This window comes from Seriola lalandi, unplaced genomic scaffold (assembly GCF_002814215.2).
Source record: "Seriola lalandi dorsalis isolate HSWRI2012SDOR001 ecotype SW California unplaced genomic scaffold, Sedor1 jcf7180002054832, whole genome shotgun sequence".
NCBI classification, from domain to species: Eukaryota; Metazoa; Chordata; class Actinopteri; order Carangiformes; family Carangidae; genus Seriola; species Seriola lalandi.
The window spans coordinates 1,779,149-1,803,034 of record NW_019525385.1 but is presented as its reverse complement, the minus strand read 5'-3'; the positions used below and the strand labels follow the sequence as shown (position 1 = coordinate 1,803,034).

Genomic DNA, 23,886 nt, shown 5'->3' with positions numbered 1-23,886 from the left:
TGCCTTTGAATTATTCCTGTTTTACATAAAGTGCTGTGACCATCTCTGTCATGGAGAAAATAGAGGGATTAAAATGATGCAGAATCTATACCGTGATATTTTATACAGTTACCATCTGCTATGCACTCCACAACCATCTGTTGCATTAGGAAAAAGAAAAAAAACTTTACTATTTACTCAATTAATAGAATAATCATAAAACCGGGGATGATGCAGATGAAAGCAGGGAATGATCTGATGAGATTATAGATCCTGTTTGGATGTTATGGTAGAAATCATGAAGTGAATATAAAATCTGAATTAAATGATAAAGACAAACAAGTCTGGATTCCATTTTTAAAATATCAGGAGGTGTTTATTAATCCTTTTCTTTATTTCCAGGGTCAAAGAGGTAACTGTCTTTATTCTCTTTAATTAAAAACCACACTGATTAACGTAATGCCTTTCTGGGACTTTTTGAACAGTATTTTGGGCACTGAAGCTGGCTAATCTTCTTGTCTGATAATCTTATTTGCCACCCAGAGGTAAACTCGTGTAAACAAATGTTATATAATATTTAACCAGTGGTCATCCATTTGAGTAGGATCACCAACCCACTGATTACTTATATGTCTTCGAGTTCATTAGATTTTTTAATTTTTTTAAATATTTTTCATGAATCCGGACAAAAAGAGACTGAATGCAAATCAAAGTGATTCAGAATTCCCCACTTTTTTTGTTTTACTTTTACTGTATGACAGTATACCTATGGTATTTCAAAAATACCTACTATGATCTGCAATCAGATACAACAGATTCAATTTGTGGGATCTAAAATGAACACTGTAGAAAATAATTACAGATTAAGAAAATAATACGTCAATGGTACAGACAATACAACTGTGTGATGTCTATGCACACCATTAAAACATGTTGCATGCAAGAGGATTTACACACATGAATAAACCTTTTACGGTCCATTCTCATACAGAAATTAAATCTACTTTATAATCTCAGTGGTACTGGTTGAATGTACAGTACATAGCATGACCTCAGTGCCTGCTTGGTGAACAAATTGTACTCTCTTAAAACTGCAACTGTTACAGGGAGGACAAGAGGTGAAAACTGTCAACATTTATTTATTTATTTAATTATTTATTTATTTTTCAGGAACATTAGTGCATAAATTAAGATCAGTAACCTCTGGCCTGCATGTGCAGTAACACCTGTATGACTGGAATCATAGTATCTCCAGACAGCGGTATTCAAAAGCACATCCGTGATGTTTACTTTTTCATATGATGGCCCGACAATAAATCCCCTAAAAAAAACATCACCTGTCAGGTTACTTGTATATGTTGGTGGTTAAGGCCTTGGTTTCAGGTTTAATTCTCATGGTACTGGCAGATGGCAGACCTAAAGATTAACCCCCTGTGCTCTAATCCCTCCTCATCTTGTAATGCACGGGGCCTGTCTCACACAGGCTCCATCAGACATAAATGTAAAACACAATTAGCACACACAATCTTGCTACAAGTAGCCACAGAATGGACATGCTGCATATAACGCGTGCAACATTACGCGGGTTCACAAACGGAAGACCTTCGTGGTTTTTATCCTCTGTCATAATGAATGGGACTTTTGTTTAAAATGTTTAGAAACTGCACATGTGTGTCAGTGTTATACTTTAAATCTGTCACTGTACGTGCAAGTGTCTTCGAAAATGATCACTGTGAAAAATCATACCAGAAAAAGCTCACTGCTCATCTGTAGTCATCTTCTTAGTTTCTAATCCCGTGCCTTCAATCACAGCGGCACATGCTGACCTCTTTGTTCCTGTAGGGGATGAGGCAATAAGGCTGTCCACAGGGAAATTTCAGATGCTCATCATCTCAGCTCACTGTTTCATGTGCATCACTTGATTTTGATTGTTGTTATCAATAGTCAAGACCAGACTTGCATCTAAATAGGCTCAGTTTAACTGGAAATTTCAAGTGAAGAGCACGACTTGACTCGATAGGCCACTTCAGTTATAGGCCTACTTCTTTAAAAGGATATCGCCCTTAAAGGCTTCAGCATCTACATGAAAACAAACAAAATTCAAGGAATGAAGAGCAGCAGAGGCTTAAACATGACAGATAATAATATTTTTTTCTTCTTCTGTTGTGTTATGAGAAAGTCATAAGAAAAGAGCAGCAGCATCTTTCTCTGAGACCAAAACACATCAAGAAGTTCTGCTCCAATATCAAAAAGATGACCTCTCAGGTCAGCCAGCTCCAGTCTGTTGATTGTTCTGTGAACTAAATCCAAACACTGGTGAACCTGTTTATAGTCACTGTACTGTAAATATCTTGAACACACCCACACAGAACTGCTTTCAAGCGAAACCAAATTTTTAGTCACACAGAGGGCCTTAGATCTGCACTATTTTATCCCAATTTGGTCTTGTGAAAAGTATTTTGAATGAACCTGGATTGTGTTGCACTAATGAAGTTGCCTTACCATAACTTTTGTGTAATTACCAAAAGAAAAACAAAGTCCACATCCATGCCTACCGTGTGGAATAAACATCAAATTCAGGCACTCAAGTTGATGACTAAAAGTAAAAAGCCTTTAACATGGACCAGTACATTAGAAAAATAAAAATAAAAAACTAGTGTGATTTGAATTAAGCAAGAACAACAACAATATTATACCCTATACCTTCAGCTATTTCATTTTAATATAATTTGAGTTAAAGCATTCAAACATAATTAATCTTCAAATTACATGAAATGATTATAGGACAAAATGTTTTCCTCTGCAACATTTGGGTTTGCTGTGTATGATTACATTATTTGGTTGAAGTTTGGAGCACGTTTCTGGCTGTTTATCAAGAGGCAATGTTGAGAGAGAGCTGCAAGTAGAATTAGTTTGGCTCTCGTCCCTTCATCCTGTACCGAAACGTGAGGACCCATGAAAATGTCAAATGAACATGTAGATTACCAAATAACTGTTAATCACTACAACATCAAGAACATTTTGGATTACAAGAATCCCAAGTATACAGAAAAAACATTCATCATATATATATATATATGTGTATGTATATATATAAATATATGTCATATTCAAAAGTATAATTTGTATATCTCTGTATCTCTGTATATAGCCATTCCCACGTCAAACAGCAACCCTGTGACAACAATCTTTAAACACTACACCTTCTACAGCTGTTTGAATTGGGTACGTGAAGTTATCCATTTAATCTGTGTTTTTGGAGTGGGCAAAACAAAATACTGCCTTGGTAAATCCTTGAATTTTAAAAAATATATTAAAAAAGAAATTCCAATTCATGCTTGGAAAAATTAGATTTGCCAGGTCGAAAATAGAAAGGGAAAGTTTGAATGATTTATAGCCCACAGTACTTGTCTCACTACCAGATCATTCTGTCTGTTAGAGCACCTGTTTTCAAGACACCCAATTCAGCTTTACCATTTTGGATTATTATTGATAATCTCTAGTGCGGTTTGCTAAGGGCAGAGGTTTGCTTTTAGTCCTGGTCCACTCTAAAACTAGGTCACTCCTTTAATCTCTCCATGTAGAGTATACTGTAGGTTAACAACCTTTCATTTTCATAAACCTCTGAGAGTGCTTGCAGAGTGAACATAGAGTCATGAATCATGCAAAATCCTAAAAGATATGACACGCTACTTTTGCAGGTCTCATCATGGACTTCTCCAAAATGACCACCAGCAGGAATCCAGTGAGGTGTTGAAATAATTTATGAAACTGATAGTCCCTGTATAGTTTAATTTATAAACCTGATATCCCCTGTATTATGGGTTTTAATTAGAGTTAAAAAAAACCTTGAGGCCTCAGCTGTTTGTCACTGGAACCTCAGCAACTTGCATGATACAGCAGGACCTGAAAGAAATAAAAACTTTATAACTGCAACAGTAAAATAAATGCATGTATATCACATATAAACACATGAATATATAAAAAAAACCAATGAAAATAAACTAAAGTAATGTGAAAATATACTAGACAAAATCTAAGCACTTTTATTTGTAGTTTGTGCACATTCACAAACGGAGACTCCAACAAAACATATGTTCAATGTGGTATATTGAACTGCACTTTAGTTAAATCCAATCTGAAATTCCAATATTGCAGAGTTCGCTTCACATTGTCTATAATATATTTTACATTAAAATGTGTATTGAAAGATGAAAATCATATGCATCAAATATATTCTGTAGATGAATGTCAAATTAAATAGATGTACAGCTGAGTGTAGGTACTTCATGTTGGCCAAATTAAGCCTGTGCTATTGGGCTGACCTTCCCCCTCTGATACGCTGCTCCGCTGCTCTGCATTGTTTTACACTGCTGCCTCCAAGTGGTAAAAATCTGGTGGTGGACAATATTTGTAAAAAACAGAAGAAAAAAAAAGAAAACAAAAACCCACTGCAATTGTGTCTTGTTTTTCTGTGCATTTACATGAGTTCAGCATGTTGGGAAACATTTAGAAATGTATATCTTTATCTACAATTGTGGATAGGGTGTAGCAGTGATTATTAAACTAGCTGTTCAAAAACGCTGACCACACACAGATCTGGTCATTCCCCACAATATGGTCAATATATAAAGACATATGAAGACTGAATATCTGTACATGTCTAACACACTTTTTTCCCCCAGCAGACATTTTGACTTATCAAAGTAGTGAAAACACAGGGGTCAAAGAAAAATTCACCAAAGTGGAAAAATTCAAGGTTTTTCAAAATTTTCAAATTCTAATAATGTGCTGCTGCTTGACTAACAGTAGATGATGTTAACCTCCTCAAAGAGGCATTAACCAGCCTGACAGTGATAACTATATAGCTACATATAATTAAAACGCTCTCCTAGAGCAGGCAGATGCAGTCCTTCTAAACAAAATTGCAGGGTGTATTTTGGGGGTGATCACGTGACCAGACACAGGATGTCCGACGCGGGGTGGGGTGTGTGTGTGTGTGTGTGTGTGTGTGTGTGTGTGTGTGTGTGTGTGGTGGGTGGGGGGCAGTGACGTGAAGGGTGAACACAGTCAGCTTGCTCGTACAGCGTGGTTCTGCACATGAGAAAAGTTAGAGGAAAAGTTTTTGAAGCGATACTCGAAACACAGATCTAATTTCCGGGCAAATGAGTGAGTCTGTTTCTGTCGACTCTTCGCAAATTCTTGAATTACCTATGTGACACAGCCTTTATTTTTTTTCTATCTCTCTGTTTAGTCGAATTAATTAATTAATTATTTTTTTAAAAACCCAAAAAACAAAGATTATTCTGGTTTCCGTTTCAATACCGATGTTTCTGCAAGACGTCCGTGCCTCCGCGCTGCCTCTCATTCATCCGGCAGAGGAGACGAGCCCGCGTCCGAGGATACAATGAAGCAGTGTGTCCTAGTCCGAGACAATGCAGCAAGATGCTACGAGGGGACGATACTGTTTCTCACAAGATCGGGGACATTTTTGCTCGATTGCAGAGAGAGACCAGCTAAAGGTTTGTAACATCTGAACACATGCTATTTTCTTCTGGCAGGAAATGAACACAAAGCTTAAAAAAACAAAACAAAACAAAACCAAACCTATAGAGCCACCGGCGCACGGTGGAGCTTGTAAACATCCTGCTGCCGTGCGCGTTAAACGCTATAAATGATGAATAATGATAAAGTCTACCACTATCTCCACTACTGTCAAACCATACATGTGTGATGTGTATATGTTTCCTCATACGATGCAGGTATAGATGATGATTGAGCAGATATGGAGGCTGTGTGTGTCGTGTTGTCCACTATGATCAATAATTCTCTGTTATAGATGTGAGTTGCTCATAAAACCATTTTTTCCCCCAGATTTAATGTTGAGGACATGAAAGCATCTTCTCAGAGCATCAGAGATTAATATCATGCACAAGTATTCATTAGTCTGTATTCATTATGGTTCAGTGCTGGGGATGTTGGAAATGCCCCCTCCCCCTAAATGACTGCTATAGTATTACATGAGCACCACATAGAGGGGGTTAGTTTTCTTTATTTCCTAATGGCAACTAGTATGACATCCAGACTAAAATCAGTCAATAAATCATATTGAAATGATAAACAGCATCTGTACAAATTATCAGGGTTTTCGATATTTGCCCATAACAGTTAATTGTTGACACTAACACCCCAGGATGAACAGAAAAGCTTTCAGAGGGAATTTAGCTTTCAGCGTCTCCATGAGACGCTGCTTCGAGGCTTTGAAGGCAACCATTAATGTAATTTGTAGTGAGATGATAAACAGAGTGATGTGTGTTTCTGCCTGAGCAGATAGTCAGATTTGCCAAACGCTCCAGTGACTCCTGAATATGTAAAAGTGCTCGGCTCAACGTGCTTCAGCCTGACAGTTTGACGGCTATGCCGTATTAAGCTCAGATAATTGGGTGATATTTACTTACAGAGCACACAATCATTTCACAACGGCTTCAAAACTATGTCTCTCTTTTTCTCTTAATGATATGCTTTGTAGAAATTTTTCACCGTCTTGACAGGTCCAAATGGTGTGTGTGTGTGTGTGTGTGTGTGTGTGTGCGTGGGTTTGTGTGTGTGTGTGCGTGTGCGCGTGGGTTTGTGTGTTGCAGTACTCCATAGATAATTTATTCAGAATGAAGAAATTTGTTCTACTGAAGAATATCAAATCAAAAGTCTTTCACAAGAGCAACGTGTCTGGTAAGGTTAAGTGTTCCTTAGTAATTTGCCTCAGCATTTATGAGTTAATTTCATGGGAGAGTAATGCAATACTCCCAATTGATGGGAAGGACAATACTCAGTTGATGACGCAAGATTTCTTTTTTTCACTACCATGCTCTGACTTGCCCCGTGTTCTCTGCTATGAATTTACTTGTAAGATGGCAATTAAGCAACACGCTGACTTCTTGAGTGTTGAAGGTGGCTTCCTGTTAAATAGATGTGTTGAAAACACACAGTGCTTGAGTCAAAATTTGCCATATCCCCTGACTCACTGCCATGTGGCAGTGCTCCACTGCGTTTTCTGGCACTGAAAACCACACCTGTTTACATTACCTCTCCCCCCTCTCTCCCCTCTCTCTCTCTCATCTGTCTTCTCCTCCTCTCCTGATCCCAGCCCTAGTTTCTTTTTCTGTGGTTGTAAGAAACGAGATAAACAAGTTTACAAAAACTTTGATGTGGAAACTGCTAATTATTCCTGGGAATTCAGTGCATCTGTGAATGCATGTTGTTATAATATAAACAAAACACTGACTGAATTTAGGTTCATCTGAGATAAGAGCTGAAACTATTCAAACTACACAAACTATTCTGTTTTGAATAGTTTGAGTCTTCAGGATAATCCATTATGAGGCATGTCTTTTGTGTGACTTCATGGTAATGTTTTTGACATCCATTCTTGTCTTCTTACTCTACTTTATGTGTACCCATCCTCATACTCAGAAAAGTATTTTCACGACCTGAGCCAGACACAAGGTGCACAAGCATTTGGTGTTTAGTATTGTTTAAGAGTCATTATGAACCTGGAATAACATCTAGTTTGCATGTTTAACTTCTTAATTGAAGTACCTTTCTTATTGCAGAATGAAGCTTTAGCATCTGCATGACAAGCTATGACCAGCAACAGAGACTAGACTCTAGACGTCCAAGTACAAAGCCAGGACTCAAGAATGAAGACCAAATATGCAATCTTCTTCATCTGTATCGTTGCCCTGGTCATCATCGAGAAGGAAAGCAATATCCTGTCAAGGTAAAAGAGTAAAATCTACCTGGAGAATTTGCAGTCAATCACAAGAGATTATACATTTCATTGCTTTGGTTGCAGTCATATGTTCTGGGAAAGAAACAACTCCTGTCTTCAGATTTACATACGCACCGTGTCTTAGGATCAACTTTTGCTTTTTGTATCATCCAACCTGGCTATCTCACTGTCAAAGCTGTTTTCTTCACTTGCTCAAGAAAAAATATATCTGGGTAACTAATGGCTCAATGTCCTTTTAGATTATCAAGAATGAGACGAGTGGAAAAGTTCCACATCTCTAGGAAAAGGAAGCGAGCCAGCTGCCGGTTATCTTAGATTAGTATAACGACTGGAAACAGGAAGAAATAGCTAGAATTGCTCTGCCCAAAAGTAAAAAAATTTGCCTATATGCACCTTCACAGCTCACGAATTAACTATTTGTTGGCCTTGAGCAGTTGATTTTGTTACCGAGCCAGGATAACTGCTCCCTCCTGTTTCCAGTCTCCAACTCAAACACACAGTAGCTCAATTTGCCAGTGTCAGCTAAATGCAAAATATGAAATATGTGTCTCATCCAAATGCGTTAACGCTGCTTAATCTGTGGTCAATTGCTATTTTTCTCACCAGGGTCTCTGATAAGCTGATCCAGAGGCAGACTCCTCAGCAGACCCCAACGACTCCACTGAATTACAGCAACACAACACAAAATGGCTCCTTGACGGTGCTCAAAATGCTGCTTTCTAAACTCACCAGTGCCAAAGGGAATTTCTCAAATTTCTCTGAGGAACAGGCGGAGGATGAACTGGATGACCTGGGCACGTACAGCTACAGCAATGGCCGTAAGCACATATTACTCTTGGCCACCACACGAACAGGTTCCTCATTTGTGGGGGAGTTTTTCAACCAGCACGGGGAGAATATGTTCTACCTGTTTGAGCCCTTGTGGCATGTGGAGCGCATGCTGACCATGGCCGCAGAGGCAAACAATGGGACAGTGTTGGCAGGAATCTACCGGGATGTACTCCAGGGGCTCTTCTTGTGCGATTTCTCTCCTCTTGAGAAGTTCATCTCTCCCCCGCCTCTGGACCACGTCACCCCGGCTCTTTTTCGAAGAGAGTCTAGTTTATCGCTCTGCGAAGAACCTGTCTGCACTCCTGTGATCAAAGATGTTTTTGAGAGGTATTGTACATTCTCTAGATACTCAGTGTTATTGATCAAACTTACAGTGTTGGTTGAATCTGAAGAAGATACTAAAATTTAACAGTGATACAGCTGCAATAAGGGATGGACCGCTGGCTCTGGCAGTAAGTTTTCTTTTAATGATGATGTCCTTGATGTTCTGCAGCAAGTCTTCTGGATAATTTATTGAAACTATAGGTTTATGTTATAGATATTACTTATACTTCAATATAGGTTCTGAGAAGTCTTTTTTATTTTTTCAGGCTTGAGTTTGCTCTAAAGTGTGATACCTATGAGCTTCAGCTTACGATGATAGTTTTAGAAGAGTAGCACATTCAAAATGTTTCATCATTACAGCTGGGAAAAAAACATTGCACCATAGTTGATGCAACTGATCTAACATTAACTCAGAGTTCCAATAAGCTTCTGGAAAATAGTTTCAATGTTCAGGGTATAGTGTTTTAGCGAAGCAAAAACTATTTGAAGATGTCACTGTAGGATTTAGGATGTGATGGGTATTTTCCTCCATTTTCTGGCATTTATAGAACAAACATTTAATTCATTAATCCAGAAAATCGTCATCAGATTAAATGATAATGAAAATCTGAAAAAAAGTCAGTTAGGGTTAACTAACCCTAACAAAATTTTAAACTTGGTTTCTTACTGAAATGCCCCTTGGGAATCATAGTCGACTTCAACCCTTAGCTTTATTATCTCCACAGTCTTGCACCTTTGACCTTATTCCAAAGAACCAGGCATTTGCTCATCTTTAGGACTGATGATTCAGCCAGAGAGTTTCATGCCCATAGAAGTTTTATAAGTGCTCTCACTGCTTCAACTCAGACAACGAACAAGACATTTATTTCTGGAACCTCAAACCTGAAATAACTCTTCCCGCCTTTGAAATATATTTATCATATCCATACCGCTCTTGTTTTAGGTATCACTGTAAGACTCGTCGCTGTGGGCCACTGAACTTGACCCTTGCATCTGAATCCTGCCTTTCCAAGCAACACCATGCCATTAAGACTGTCCGTGTGCGCCAGCTGGACACATTGCGGCCTTTGGTGGACGACCCTCGCTTGGATGTGAGAGTGATCCAGCTTGTCCGAGATCCACGGGCCATCTTAGCATCCCGCATGGTGGCTTTCTCCTCCAAGTACCAGACGTGGAAGGCCTGGGCGCAGGACGGCCAGGTGCCTGAAGATGACGAGGAGGTGAAGAGGCTCAAAGGAAACTGTGACCAAATTAGGATGTCTGCAGAGGTGGGACTGAGCCGACCTCGCTGGCTGAGGAACCGCTATATGTTAGTTCGTTATGAGGATATTGCCCGCTACCCTATGCAGAAGGCAGAGGAAATGTACAGGTTCACAGGGATACCATTTAGTCCCCAAGCTAGGAAGTGGATTCTGAGGAACACCCAGACCACACAGGAAGCTAGCGGGATTTACTCCACCCAGAAGAACTCATCAGAGCAGGCAGAGAAGTGGAGGTTTAGCATTCCCTTTACACTTGCTCAGGTAGTGCAGAGAGTGTGTGGACCCACCATGAAGCTGTTTGGGTACAGGTTTGTGAATGACGAAAAGACACTGATGAATAAGTCCATGAGTTTGCTTGAGGAAAGATTGTTTCACTAGTTTTAAAGTCATACATGTAGCTGTGAATATGCAGAACTCTGCACGCGCCGGATGGGAGCCATTAGAAGCCATTATTGCACACACCAAAACTAGTAAGCAACGGTGCCATAAAAGACTAAATGTTTTACTGGTGACAGTATTTGGGCCATACAGTAATAATTATACTCACCAATGATGTGCCTCATTGTAACAATGAAGAGCCACTTGATAAAGAAAAGTATTTATTTGCATACCGTGTTCACTGAGGAGCCTGGTACTTAAGCTTTATGTCATGCTCTGTGTTTCATTTATATGAAATAAGCATAGATGTCAAGCCTGACAGATTGCCTGAGATTAATATGTAAGATTTTATTGATAGTTGATTATGTTTAGATCATCAGGGATAAACTACAGTGAAAGTGACGTGTATGTGTTTTGTTTGTGTGTGTGTGTGTGTATGTGTGTGGAAGAGAGTGTGTTTCTGCTCATATGGTTAATGAAGCTAGTGCTTAATTCTGCCTTGTTCAACCTGGCTTGTATTTTAATAGATCCGCACTAGACTAGGCAACTGATATGATAACTTTAGATTAGACCTGATGTGCGCTGATAAGGCTTTACATAACTGACTCAGGTGAAGTGAATGTTGCATTGCATTTTGTGGTGTCTTCATGAGGAGTATTCATATCCTCCCAACAGTATACCATGTGAAAATATACAATACTCTCTGATGTCTTTAACCAAATGCCATTTAAAGCAGTTCTCTTGTGAAAGAAAGAAATATACTTTACCTCAGATACCTTAATGTGTCTTCAACATTCAACAAGTGTTGCTTTTCCCCAGTAGCCATAGTAGTAGTAATGGGTTTCCCGGTGCTAGGTCCCGGCCTCTAAGTAAACAGGCAGTTTGGGTGTCATTTTACAAAAGCAGCGTCTCTGGTAATAACCTGCCGCTTCTGTCGGCAGGCCGCTCAGAATGACAAGGTGAGAGCTGATCTGTGTATGTCAGACAAGTGTGCTCACGGTCACACACGTTTTTTTTAATTACTTCCAAACTTAAAGAAATAAAACCACCAGAAAAAAGGAAGACATACAAAATTCACTTCCAAGTTGTGAGATTCTCGTATGTTGATGTTTTTGGTGACAAATATATACAAAATACGTATGTAGCTGCATTAATGTGGTCTATCGCTCTCAGTAAGACCCAGGTGCTGCTGCTGTATTAACTGTCACTCTTGACCGTATATAAAGGTATCCACTGTGACTCTAGTTCAATAGCAGCATTGTGTTTAACTTGGCTGAGGCACTGCTGAAACTGCAGTGCCGCTCACGGAAAAGGGGGTATGCATTAGAGGTACGTATAGAAGAGGGCTTATACTATGTTAGTGTTGAAAACATGAATATGAATACTCAGAGGCCATCAGCTGCCCAGATTCAGTACTGAAGTATTTTAAAAAAAAAAAGAAAAAGAAAAGAATGCTGTGAAATACAAGTGCAACTGAAACAATGGGTGTAGTCAGTATGCATTCAACAAATCAGATACACAGAGTGGCAATAATAATGTGAAAGCAGTACGGTTTTGCAGTTATTACTTTGGCATAAAGATATACAGGTATGTTTGACTGTAAAAAGTTGGTTGTCGGACCGTCATAGAGAAATGATTGTCGTATTCAATTAAATTTTTTCGTGGTGGAAAAAGTATCAAGTTAAGTCTCAAGTCTTGTCAAAGGATCCAAAATAAAACCATCAAGTCAAGTCACAAGTCAGCTGCAAACGTTTCAGGTCTCTGCCCTGACAGTTGAACATTTCACTTTCAAGCTGTGTTCATATTGATTTTTACATCAAGTCATTTCAATGCTTGGGCCTGATAATTAGCTATTCAATATTCCTCACAGCTGCTTTTCTTCACAAATGAGCAAAGTGCAAAATCTTAGAGCCACATTTCAACACGACAGAGGCTGAATGTTTGATACTCTAAAGACTTTTGGTGGAAAATCACTTTAAAAGTCTCATTGAAGAAGAGGGTAATCGTGCCGTTGGTTGTCAGAGTTCTGAGTTTCTTTAATGACTTACTGTCGGTGTTTACTATTAAAACTTTTTTTTTTACCATCACATTCTGGATATTCTTGCAGAAGAAACCAAGAGCCTGTGCACAGATGCGTAAGCAAATGTATCACACAGATGATTTGATGATTTTTAACAGCGAAATGCTGCTTCTGTCAAACATAAAGTGACCCTCCTGCAGCTCAAGGATGCAAAATGAAACCATCAGTTGCTCACAGTTTTAGATGTAACACCATGTTACAGTGCACAGAAACACTAATGTTAATTTCTTCAGATTTTCCGGCAGTATGAAAATCCCATCAGAGTAACTGGAACAGAAAGCTATGTTTATGGTATTCTCATTATCTTAGGACCTAAGGTTTGGCTTTTTTCTAAACTTCAAACTCCTCACATTGGCTACAGGTGTATATAAATCAGTAGCAAGACAAAAGAAGGATCATGATTTATTCGCGCTCCTCGATTTCTCCATTTCCTTTTCAAGATTTTGAGTAGAAAAGCTTGACTCCAGATAAACCAGCACGTGCACTTGGGCATGTCTTCAGCATTCGTCCTCCACAGATTCCACCACAAATATCTCTGACATTTTATCAACGGTTTTTTCTAAACAGTGAAATGCAGAGGCTTAGTATAACATGGATAAAATGGAGATAAATGTGGGATTGTTTACTCAGTTGCATTCTCTCAGTCTAGCTCCTCGTCCAAATGCATGCTGTTGCCAGGGATCCCCAAAAGGCCGAGTGGGAAGTAACTGGAGAAAAAAGGCCAAAACAAGGAGCCTATTCAAGTCTGCATTCTTTCTGTCTGTTTCATGCCCCAGCTGAGAGAAAACACTTTAGAGTTCACAGCTGTTGGTCAAGCTGGTTTTCTCCCAGATCATTTCCCTCTTTGCTGAATATTCCCACAGCAACACAGCAGATGTTTCCATCCGGCAAAAGAGGAAAAGTTTTGGTGATAAGTCACTGCGGACCCAGCTCCAGCCCAGTTTCAAGTTTTCATCAAGGAATCTGCTCTTGTTTTTGACCACTAGAGTTGCTGTAGAGTAATACGTTTGACAAGTGGTAGGTTTTTTTTCTTAAGTGTTTTACCAGCAAAAGGTTTGCGCAATATCTCTTAAGAGTCATGCCAATAACCCTGATTTAGGGGAAAACCGATGACTGTAGTTGAAGATGGATGACGTGTCTCCACTTCCTGCCCCTGTTCAAAAATGAAGCCAAAATATCCTAAATACGAGCCTGGCCACCCCGCACTGGTGACGTCATTAGGAGCCAGAGTCTGCGCAGTAGTGATCAGGGAGTGGAGCTGTGGTATCGAGGTTCCATTTACCTGGTTGACCCAATTGCAAGTCAATCATGTCACAGCTGTCAGTCGTGGCGTTACACTCCCATTACCATTCCCAACTAATTATGCACTGTCGGCAGGGTTTTGGCTTCCCTTTTAGGCAGCTGTCATGTTGTCCATCTTTATATACAGTCATTGGTACATACAGTGAAAGCTAAACTAATTATATACGATAATCTCACATATAACATCCAACAGTTTCACATAGCCTATAATTGGAAATACAGTGCAAAAAGTAACAATTCACCAAGATATGAGAAGAAGAGCAATGCAAGGTTTTAAAACAGAGCAAGGTAGTGCTTGAGCATAACATGCTGTTTTGGCCCTGAGGATACCAGCACCTCGGACCCCAGTGCTGTCTACTGGAAATTTAATTTTGGAGATTTAATTCTGACTGGATTATGTTCTATATTAACTTAATGAGGTCTTAATTTATGCATTTGGCAAATATGTTGATAATGATTTATCAGGAAAATGTTCACAGACAACATATTTGTTTTCTGCCAAAATATCTGATCTGATCTTGCAGTGCAATATCCATTTCTAATGAGTGTGACATTAAACTTTTTTAAGGTTATAGACTCTCACAGCACTTGGTTAAGGTTGGGGAAAGATTGTGGTCTGGTTTAATAATAAATAATCAGAGTTTAGTTGTATGTAAATGTAATGTCCAAGAAAGTCTTGCAGACCCATGACTTTGACTGTAATAGCAGTTGAGGTTGAAGTTGTTTGAACACAACACTGCTAACAGCATCTCTGTTAGGTTTTTAGTGATTTAATGATGAGATGTTTAGAATCCATACATTGCTTCTGATGCTTGCACATTCACAGTTTGTACTCCCAGTTGAAAAAACAGAATGGTGCCTCGGAAATGAAATGCTACACTGAGGTCAGACCAATAAGAAGAAAGAAAAGAAAAAACATGAACATGGGATTGAGAGTATTTGGGAAGTGGGCAAACTTCATGCTTGGCATAATGAATTATGTTTATGTGTCAGTGCAGAAATGAAGGGAAACACACAACTTACTTTTAGTTAGGTGCCGGTTCACAGGAGGACATTAGATGGAGGAGAGCTGCACAAATTACACAGATGCAGTATTTTAACCTGAGTGACACAGGGCAGGTGATTCAAATCACTGAGCACACAGAGCAATGAACATGAACATAGATCTAGGGTCCATAGAGAGGTCATGGCCAAGAGAGGATTACAGGATCAACATTCAAGGAACCAACAAATACAATAGAAAATCATTGTGGGAAGACTGAAGGTATCACAGGGCAGAGTAGCTATTTGGACAGAATTTATAGTAGCTACACATAAAAGACTAGAATGGTAGTAGGGCGCATACCTCTACCAAGGCCAAACAATCTTATACATGTCTGTGAGATCCAGATTTTTTTCTGGATCTGCACCAAATTTTACAACACCATACATCTATCTGATTTTTTACATGAAGATCCATACATTATTTCCTAAGAAATTGATGATATTCTTGAAAAATGCCCTGTCTTGCAATGTTTGGGTAAGTGATAAAACATTCTGTCCCTTCAACCAAATTGGCACCAACATTTAATGAGTTCATCAATGGACCATCCCCCATCACTCCACCAAGGTTGGTGAAAATCAATTAAGTACTTTTTGTGTAATCCTGCTGACAAAGAAAGAAAGAAAGAAAGAAAGAAAGAAAGAAAGAAAGAAAGAAAGGAACAAACAAACAAACAAACAAACAAACAAACACGAGTAAAAACATAACCTCCTTGGCGGAGGTAATAAGTCTACAAGAATTGCATCCTTGTTGTCTTAAATGCTGAATTTAATCACAGTGTCACAGAAATGCTATCTGAGTTTAGTCAAAGGGGGGGTCCTCAAACACACAGATTAGCTGAGCTGTGTAAAGTAAACTAAATTTTTTTCTTTCTAACAAAGAATCCCTACTTGTGGAATAATTTCCTGTCAGGATTAATTATTTATTGGATTACTTCTCAATGTGGTCATCACATTTACATATCTATGGACAAATCTTTTCTCTTTCTTAAAATTATTTCTTAATTAAACCTTGAATATTGTATGTGTGATTCTCCATTTCTGTATTCTTCTGTGTCCAAATGTTTTATTCTTTCTACTCTCTGTGTTTACTGGTTTCTAGAATTTGGATACATTGATATTGAAGATCTTCCTCTCTACGAACTCTATTTCTATGTTCAAGTTGATTGCCCTGTGAGCTCTCTGATTTGATTCACCTGCCTTATACTCTATATAGGTCACCCAGATGCTTTGTGGGACTTTTTTTTTTTTTTCTCCCCCGCCTTTAAGAACACAGAAGTAGTGAAGTCTTGCTTCACAGAACTACTATGATGCTTTATGTGATCACTATTTTGCTCAAGTAAACAACCTGAACACAAATGTGGATGAGTTACCCCTGGAGACACCAGGGGTAAGCAAAACACCATAACTAGGCCTTTTTTTTTTTTTGCCATTCACCGGTTAGAAGATGGTGATGAAATAACCTAAATTTCTCTATGCAAAAAATGCAGAGCTAAGGCGAGGAAACAAGGCAAATCATTGAAACAAATATAACAAAAGGTTGCTCCCTGACCACTCAAAAACACAGATACCTGCTGGCAAAACAAAACCTGTCTACTCTACACTTGCTTAAAAATCAAATACAAAGGAGACAACCATCTACCTAATACCCTACCCTATCCCACCCAACACTTTAACCCCTATAACTTCACATTTTCTCCATGTGAAGTTTAACTGAATGTGGGACAGAACATAATCAAAAAATCACAAGTTAACAATTCACAATATGTCACTAATCTAAGTCAACAGCATGTGTTAAAATGAAATTCATTAACTCTGGTCTGGTCCATGCTCATAAAATATTTTGAATAACATGCAACTGTGATAATGAAAGACATCTGGAGTTGCATCACTAGGGATTTATTAAATATATACTGGCAAATTTTTGGCCTTTCGTTTCCAAGTTCTCATGTACCTTGCAATTATTAATTATTACTTTTTGTAGCTTTTTCTTTCTTTTTTTTTTTTTTTTTTTGCAAACACGCCAATCGTTTGTGGCTATAAAAACATGAAAACAGATTTCTGCTGTACACATTAATAAAATCAGTGGGTAGCGCATGCCTGTTCACCTGCAACCCGTCACTTAGATGACAAATTCATTTTAGTCCTAACATGGTGAGAAAATTGAAGTTACAATTCGGCACCACTTGCTCCAAGGGAGACACTGGTTCAGACTGTTATGCCATTAAGCTACTGTACCAACAGATGCACACAGTGTGCTTGTATGCCCCCGCAGATTCAATGATGCTGTTTGTGCTGCGTAAGGGAAGGGAGCAGGCTGAGGAAACGGAGACGAACACCCCCCCCCCCCCCACCCCCCCCAATTGACCTCTTTCTGGTTCTCGTCCATGTTCCTCCTCTCTTAGACATCCCCTGTCCCACCACAGTCTTCTTACACTGGATAGGTAGTGATTGTTGTTTTCCCTTTTGTTTTTTGGCATGTGTATGTTTTCTAGCTTTTCTTTTTTGGGATGATAACATCCACTTTCTGTCTGACTTATCCAGTGTCACACAATCACTGTGCTCCTTCAGTCTGGCTCTCCACCCCTCAAGCAAACACACGCACACACACACACACACACACACACACACACACACACACACACACACACACACACACACACACACACACACACACACACACACACACAAGCAGGCACTCTCTGCACCCCTACCTTTCTCTAAGCACACTCCATCTCCTCTTACTGGCTGCCCCTCGTTGGAACGTAAATAAATCCTGTGGTTGGGGTGGAACACTGAGTGCCCTCATATGCCTCTGGAGTTGCTTTGCCTGAAAGAGGCCTTGTATTTGCCTCCTGTAAGATGGCTCCACTCAGCCATACACTGGCCTTGCACAGATGCTCTGTGGAACACCCAGAAATCACATCTTAAAAAAAAAAAAAGTCTCAAAACTGAAATCATACACTTGGTCTTATTTGCTAAAACAAACTGCTAACTACCCGCAGTGACAATTTCAGGATATAACGTTCATTAAAGGCTAGGATATGACAGCATAGTGGCTTACTGTGAATTGCAGCATTTATTTCCTGTGTGTCCAGCAGAGGGCAGTAGACCCCACAGGATCATCAAGAGTGTTGGGTGTGCTTTTATAAGTGTGTACATTGTGTCTGTATGTATGTGCACACAGACATGTGGAAATGCATATATGTATGTTCTTTATGGGCATATGTGCATTTGCATGTGTGGGGGGTGTGTGTGTGTGTGTGTGTGGGGGGGGCTGTCTCAGGTTCTTGCTCATATGCGCAGCAGTAATTGCTGTGTGGTTTTTTTTATCTTCCTCATTACAGGAAGTTTTCCTGCAGCTCAAGACAAAACAGAAGATGACTCCTGCTTATGCCTGTTCCTCCTCCATCCATTGTTTGGCTCTCTGTTCCCTTCAATGCGTCCCTGGAGCTCAATGGGACGGAAGTGTGAAAGATGTCCACATCAAAGAGGGTGCAGGCCAGCACTAATCCGCAAATAATGACAGGCAGGCAGGGCTGAACTTAACACACATGTCCCCTTTCTTGCTAATCTTGGACGGTATAGAGCAATCTCTCATGAGGATTGTCGTACAACATAACACCTGCACTATGGATAAAGATGAGTTAGAATTGTCATGGTCGTCTCTAAAGAGAGAAATGAGCAAAAGAGACTCTAAAGACATCTTAATGTTGAACATCTTATGATTCATTATGATGAAGAGGAGTGTAAAGGGGGAGCGTGTAGAGCACAAGTATATATTTTTTTTTTGTTGTTTTTTTTTTTTTACCAGAGAGTACCTTAATAGATCTTTTTCTTTCTGTTGATTGACTGACTCGACGTGGACACCCTCGAGACTAGCTGTTTTTCAAAAGCAGCGCAAAAATGTGAAAATTATGTGACAAAAGTCTTTATGGGATGCTAGCTGGAATCAAGAGACACACACACACACACACACACACACACACGCGCATCTACATTTGTTGGTCTTTCCATAGTTGTGAGGAAAGCTAGTGACATAATACATTACCATAACCTAAACCTAATTCTAACTAAGGACCAGCCAAAATGTCCTCACAATGAGGTTTTGAATGACACACACACACACACACACACACACACACACACACACACACACACACACACACACACACACACACACTCTCCTCTTTTTTAACTGTCAGATGGGCAGCCCTTGAGGGGAAATTCTTCCAGACTCACCTGTACCATTGTTTCCTCTGCTCTTCCTGTGTGAGGAGCCTCTGTTGTTTGAATACAATGGGGTCAGGCAAATCACAGCACCTGTCAGACAGACACTCCATCATTGTGACAGCGGGGACTGACAACAAACGGCACAAATGCTCACTACCGACTGACCCCATTTTTCGTGTACTCGCCACTTTTATGATGGTGCCATTGCACAGCAAAATGAGAATGGACCTTGATTTGCCGAGTAAGTGTCCTGGATATGTTACATTTTGTTCTTGTATCCTTTATACTATTTCAGCTGAAACTGACAATGCTGTCGATTTTCATTGTGCCATTTAGCACGACTTTGTGGCACTGTCTGATGCAGATTGAGAGATACACCTCATGTCATCTACAAAACCAGGGTTTCAAAGACAATCCTAAAAGGATCAAGATGAAAAAATAAAACTTCTGTGTGAGATCAATAAAAAGATCTGTTATTCATGTTGAAATCAAGTGCATACTGCAGAGTAAAAAATAAATCGGGTTTAAATATTCATTCACATTTGTATACATAAGTGGCAATAGAAATAATGTAAGTTGATTAATTGAAATGACATTAAAATTTCTTTAGAATTTTTGCTTAGCATAAGTTGTTGCATATATACTTCTTTACAATATTTGAATGCTCTCCCTTTTTGTCGAAGAGAGTCACCACTGTAAACCAACGTACAAAACGGCAAACAACATGTAACTGATATTGCAAAACTGATAGCAGACTCAGCAGCAGCATCCTCAACAGATATCGATATCATATGATATTGTGCCATCCATTAAGTAATTCTAAGCCTTTCTATTCACTCCTTAATCTGCCAGGGAACTTCAGAGGCAGCCAGGTTATGTTAGACTGACATGAAACAAAAGGTAACGGTGTGCAGCTGAATATCTTCCAGACGCCAAGCCCCATAGGAAAGGTCTATCTGTAGTGCCAGAGTTGGGGATTAAAACTCACTCTGGGAATGTCAGCTTTGTCAGACAATACAATCCCATCACTGCTGCTACCACCGTCTTCGTTAAAATGTGATCATGCTTCCTCCAAAATGGTGGCTATTATCCAACTACAAGAGCATTATGTTCACACAGTTAGAGAAATTATTTCATGTTCCAAAGATTAGCAATCAGATTTTATTAAGGTACCCGTGGTATTTATGTTGTTCCATTAGTCCCAAACTTCAACTGGCACTGCAGTCGAATACAAGAAAATACCAATAGCATGACGTCACTCTTTCCTCTTATGATGCCAGTGCTCTTCAGTACACCTCTGTCCTGAGTGATGGGTGTACCCCATCAAGGTCAGCCCAGAGAGGACTCTATAGACATCGATGTTACCTTATCCTGTGTCGTCTCCTCTGCACCCCTCTGTCGGTCAATCTGCTGGACCAACCTTCTCAAGTTGCATGAGCTATGATTAGCAATTTCTGCCCTTATGTATCCTCCCCTGCATTATTCATGCCCCTAGTTCTTTTTGACTCTCCCCTGGAGAGAACACGAGGGGGGAGTCCCGTCCTACTCCAACAAAACCCAGAGGGCTTGTCTTGAGGTGGGAGTGAGAAAATAATGCTGCATTTTTAATTATCCAAACATTGGATGATTTATAATTGATGAGGGGATGATCGTAGGTACAGGTTTGCCCCTCTCCCCTCAAGGAAATGAAATGGTGTGGAAAGTGTCGGGTCATTAGGCCGTTAGGGATCCAGTCCTCTCTTGATCCAGAGACTAAGTATGACAAAGCCGCGGAGAGGAGATCCCATACACTGACCAAAGCGGAGCAAGCGTTTTCCCTTCCCTCAGTTTAGTCTGCTATTGTCCGGCTGTGTTATTATGCTGAGAGAGGGTGAGGTTTGTCATTGGAGAAGCCTGCTCTGGTTCACTGTGGGATGGGTTAACATGACAATTTATTTTGAAAAATAAGAGGGTGCTTGAGGAGAAATTCCCTGTCTGGAGGACATTCAATGAGTTTTGTCCTTGGTTAGTTATCACCATTTAAAGGCGACTTTAATTAATATTATTTGAGCGACAAACTGCAAATAAAAGCTGACAAAGGGATCTGAAATAATTCCTGTCTTTGAGGGCACAGGGGTATGGGGAAGCAGTTTAGAAGTGGTCATGTTTTCCTCCAAGTAATTCTTAATCGCCGTGTTTTCATCTCCAGGCAGGACAGTAATGACCAATTCTGAGTGACTGACCATGGGAATGGGCACAGCTTAAATCCCCTTCATCCCAGTCCCTGTGTGTGCTTAAGTCTGACTCCCAAACTACACACACACACACACACACACACACACACACACACACACACACACACACACACTCAGGGTTACAGAGTTGAGTCTGCTTCATGGTGTAGCCGCCCTTTGATTCACCGCTCAATGAAACTTGTGACTGTTTTAATTAAGGGGAAAAATACACTGACAGTGTAGCACACGGAAATCCGCCGCCACGCACATAAAGGGTGCTAATGCTTTTCTTCCTGTCGACGCAAGGCTGGCCCCCTTTTGTCAGACTGACCATTCACTTCTCATTCATTTTCTTTTCCTCTCTTTCTTCTGTTCTTAAGTATGGCATTGCATGAGGTCTGCAGCTAATGACGGGAAAGACAAATCCAGGGCCCAGCCAGGTGAAGGAGAGCTTCATGTGACTGGTTGGGATTGACATTTTGTAAAAACACACACACATTTCTCACTTTGTTTTCTGTTCTGTTTGTGACAGTAGTGCCACGGGGGATCTCTTATGGCTGCCAAAGGAGCAACAGGGAATATTTCACCCTCTTCTGTTGTTTGGTGTGCCTTAGGGCAAGCAGAAGTTCATCTCCGCTATCCTACAAGAAATGAACAATAACTAATTCCCTTCTTTCATACCATCTTCCACTCATCAGTGTAGATATTTTAAGGTTCACTTTGTGTACTATTTAAGCTTTTCCCTCTTTGGACAATAGCTCTGAGTTAAGTAATGGAGAAGAATTGTACTCTCTGGTCATCAACCAGCATCCAAAACAGCTGACAGCTGTCTGTGGGTTCCCATGTTAGTCACAGAGGTACAGTTCTCTGTCATTGTGGTATTTTGACAGATGTTTCACAGAGGTTTGTGTATACTGGTGTGTGACAAGTCCTCTCTTCCTCTGGGGATCAATGTCTGTCCTGTTCTCTTGCAGATCTGATGTTTATCTGCTGGTGATCAATCACGCCGCTGACAGCATGAGGGTTAGTGTTACCGTCCGTACTGCCTCTGAGTGGGCGTCTGTAGATTAAACACAAAGGACAGGTAGCAACTAACAAGGGCTGAAATATATATTATAATAAAATATATATTTATATATATATATATATATATATATAGTACAGCATGTCTTAAAATATTGCACTGGATATATGTATGGAATATTGCACTGGATATATGTATGGATGTGGCTTATACACAAACTTGAGACCATCTTATATCTGAAAACAAAAATCAGCTTTATCGTCCCATTCGACTGAATAGTGAGTATATTTTTTTAGAGGCCTGTATAAACTAATCTACTGTAAATAAATGGATACATCAAAGTTCAGGTTTGAAGCCCCTTTGCAATAAAAATAATACATTTAAATACTTAAATGCATGCAAAAGTTCAGAAAAGATGAGACTTCTCTTGCCATAAAGCTTCAGTGTTTTCATAACAGATTGGATTCTACCACAGCTGGTTGCTTGAAAAAGAGAAAAGCCATTTAATACTGTACAGGCTAAGTTTCTAGTCTTCCCAGCCCAAAATAAAGCCCCCGCACAGTAAACGGCCAGTTAAAATAAATGATTGATGATGACTCCCTACTCGCAGCAAATGGGCCCAGGTCTGGATTTTGGTTGTTAATGCCGGTGTCAGTAATCCTCCCTCTGCTTCTTCAAGTGATGTTTTTAGCCCGAGGAAATGCTTGACCAGATTCCTCCCTTACCGCGTAGAAACAGTGTAATCTCTCAATCCTTGACACAGCAAATAAACACTGCACAGAAAGAGAGCCCGGCAACTTTATCTCTTACTTCCTTCCACATTGTCTTGTTGACAAGTTTTCAGGGGGAACCTCTCTGAGGAGAGAAAAGAGGAGACATATTTCTTGGGTAACAAACCCAAAGGGGCTGTGGCTGGGGACTGAAGGTTAAGTGCATGTACTAATACTCACAAAAAGGAACTTAACACCTCAGGATATAATGACATTGCAAACACTTCCTCTTAGCCTTCCATTTGGTCACCATCTCTTCCTTTTTACAAGTGGAAAACTGCCATGCTATCCTGTTACACAAGATGGGAAGACAAATGGGAAGATAAAAGATTCTGAAATAAAATATAAATATGTTGTTTGATATCTTATTTTGTGGTAATTTTGTACATTTTAACTTCTTGACTTACTTTTACTTTTACTTTGTTAATATGAGAATTATTAATCAAATTTAAAGCCAACTATCTTAGAGTGAAAGGTAATCCATCCTGAGGAGAAGCTTATTTTGGGCTTCTTTTGTATCCCTGATGTCACTCATATTGCTGTAGCCACAGCACCTAATTGGAGGTTAATGTCTTTTTAACCTTTCTCATAAATTATTCCTTGAGTTACCTGAACTCCCACTCCTCCAGTTGCCCACCCCTCATTGTAATTGGACAAGAC

At 39.7% G+C, this 23,886-nt stretch overlaps 1 protein-coding gene across 2 annotated transcripts; it reads left to right on the top strand.

The window, feature by feature from the left end:
- The first annotated feature begins 5,031 nt into the window (after positions 1-5,031).
- chst3a (carbohydrate (chondroitin 6) sulfotransferase 3a) lies at positions 5,032-12,642 on the top strand. 2 transcript variants are annotated; one of them, XM_087179382.1, is made up of 5 exons: positions 5,032-5,148; positions 5,320-5,501; positions 7,590-7,756; positions 8,375-8,926; positions 9,867-12,642. In XM_087179382.1, exons 3-5 carry the CDS (start codon positions 7,677-7,679, stop codon positions 10,561-10,563), a joined length of 1,329 nt encoding a protein of 442 aa, XP_087035508.1. In that variant the 5' UTR covers positions 5,032-5,148; positions 5,320-5,501; positions 7,590-7,676; the 3' UTR covers positions 10,564-12,642. The 2 variants fall into 2 exon arrangements, with proteins under 2 accessions (XP_087035508.1, XP_023282399.1); XM_023426631.2 differs by having other exon boundaries at positions 5,032-5,501.
- The last annotated feature ends 11,244 nt before the right edge of the window (positions 12,643-23,886 follow it).

What these genes read in the sequence shown, in the direction of transcription:
- chst3a (XM_087179382.1), top strand. Translation starts at nt 7,677, where the DNA reads ATGAAGACCAAATATGCAATCTTCTTCATCTGTATCGTTGCCCTGGTC. An exon ending in GAAAGCAATATCCTGTCAAG is followed by an intron (nt 7,757 to 8,374) that starts GTAAAAGAGTAA and finishes TTTTCTCACCAG; the next exon opens with GGTCTCTGATAAGCTGATCC. An exon ending in ATCAAAGATGTTTTTGAGAG is followed by an intron (nt 8,927 to 9,866) that starts GTATTGTACATT and finishes CTCTTGTTTTAG; the next exon opens with GTATCACTGTAAGACTCGTC.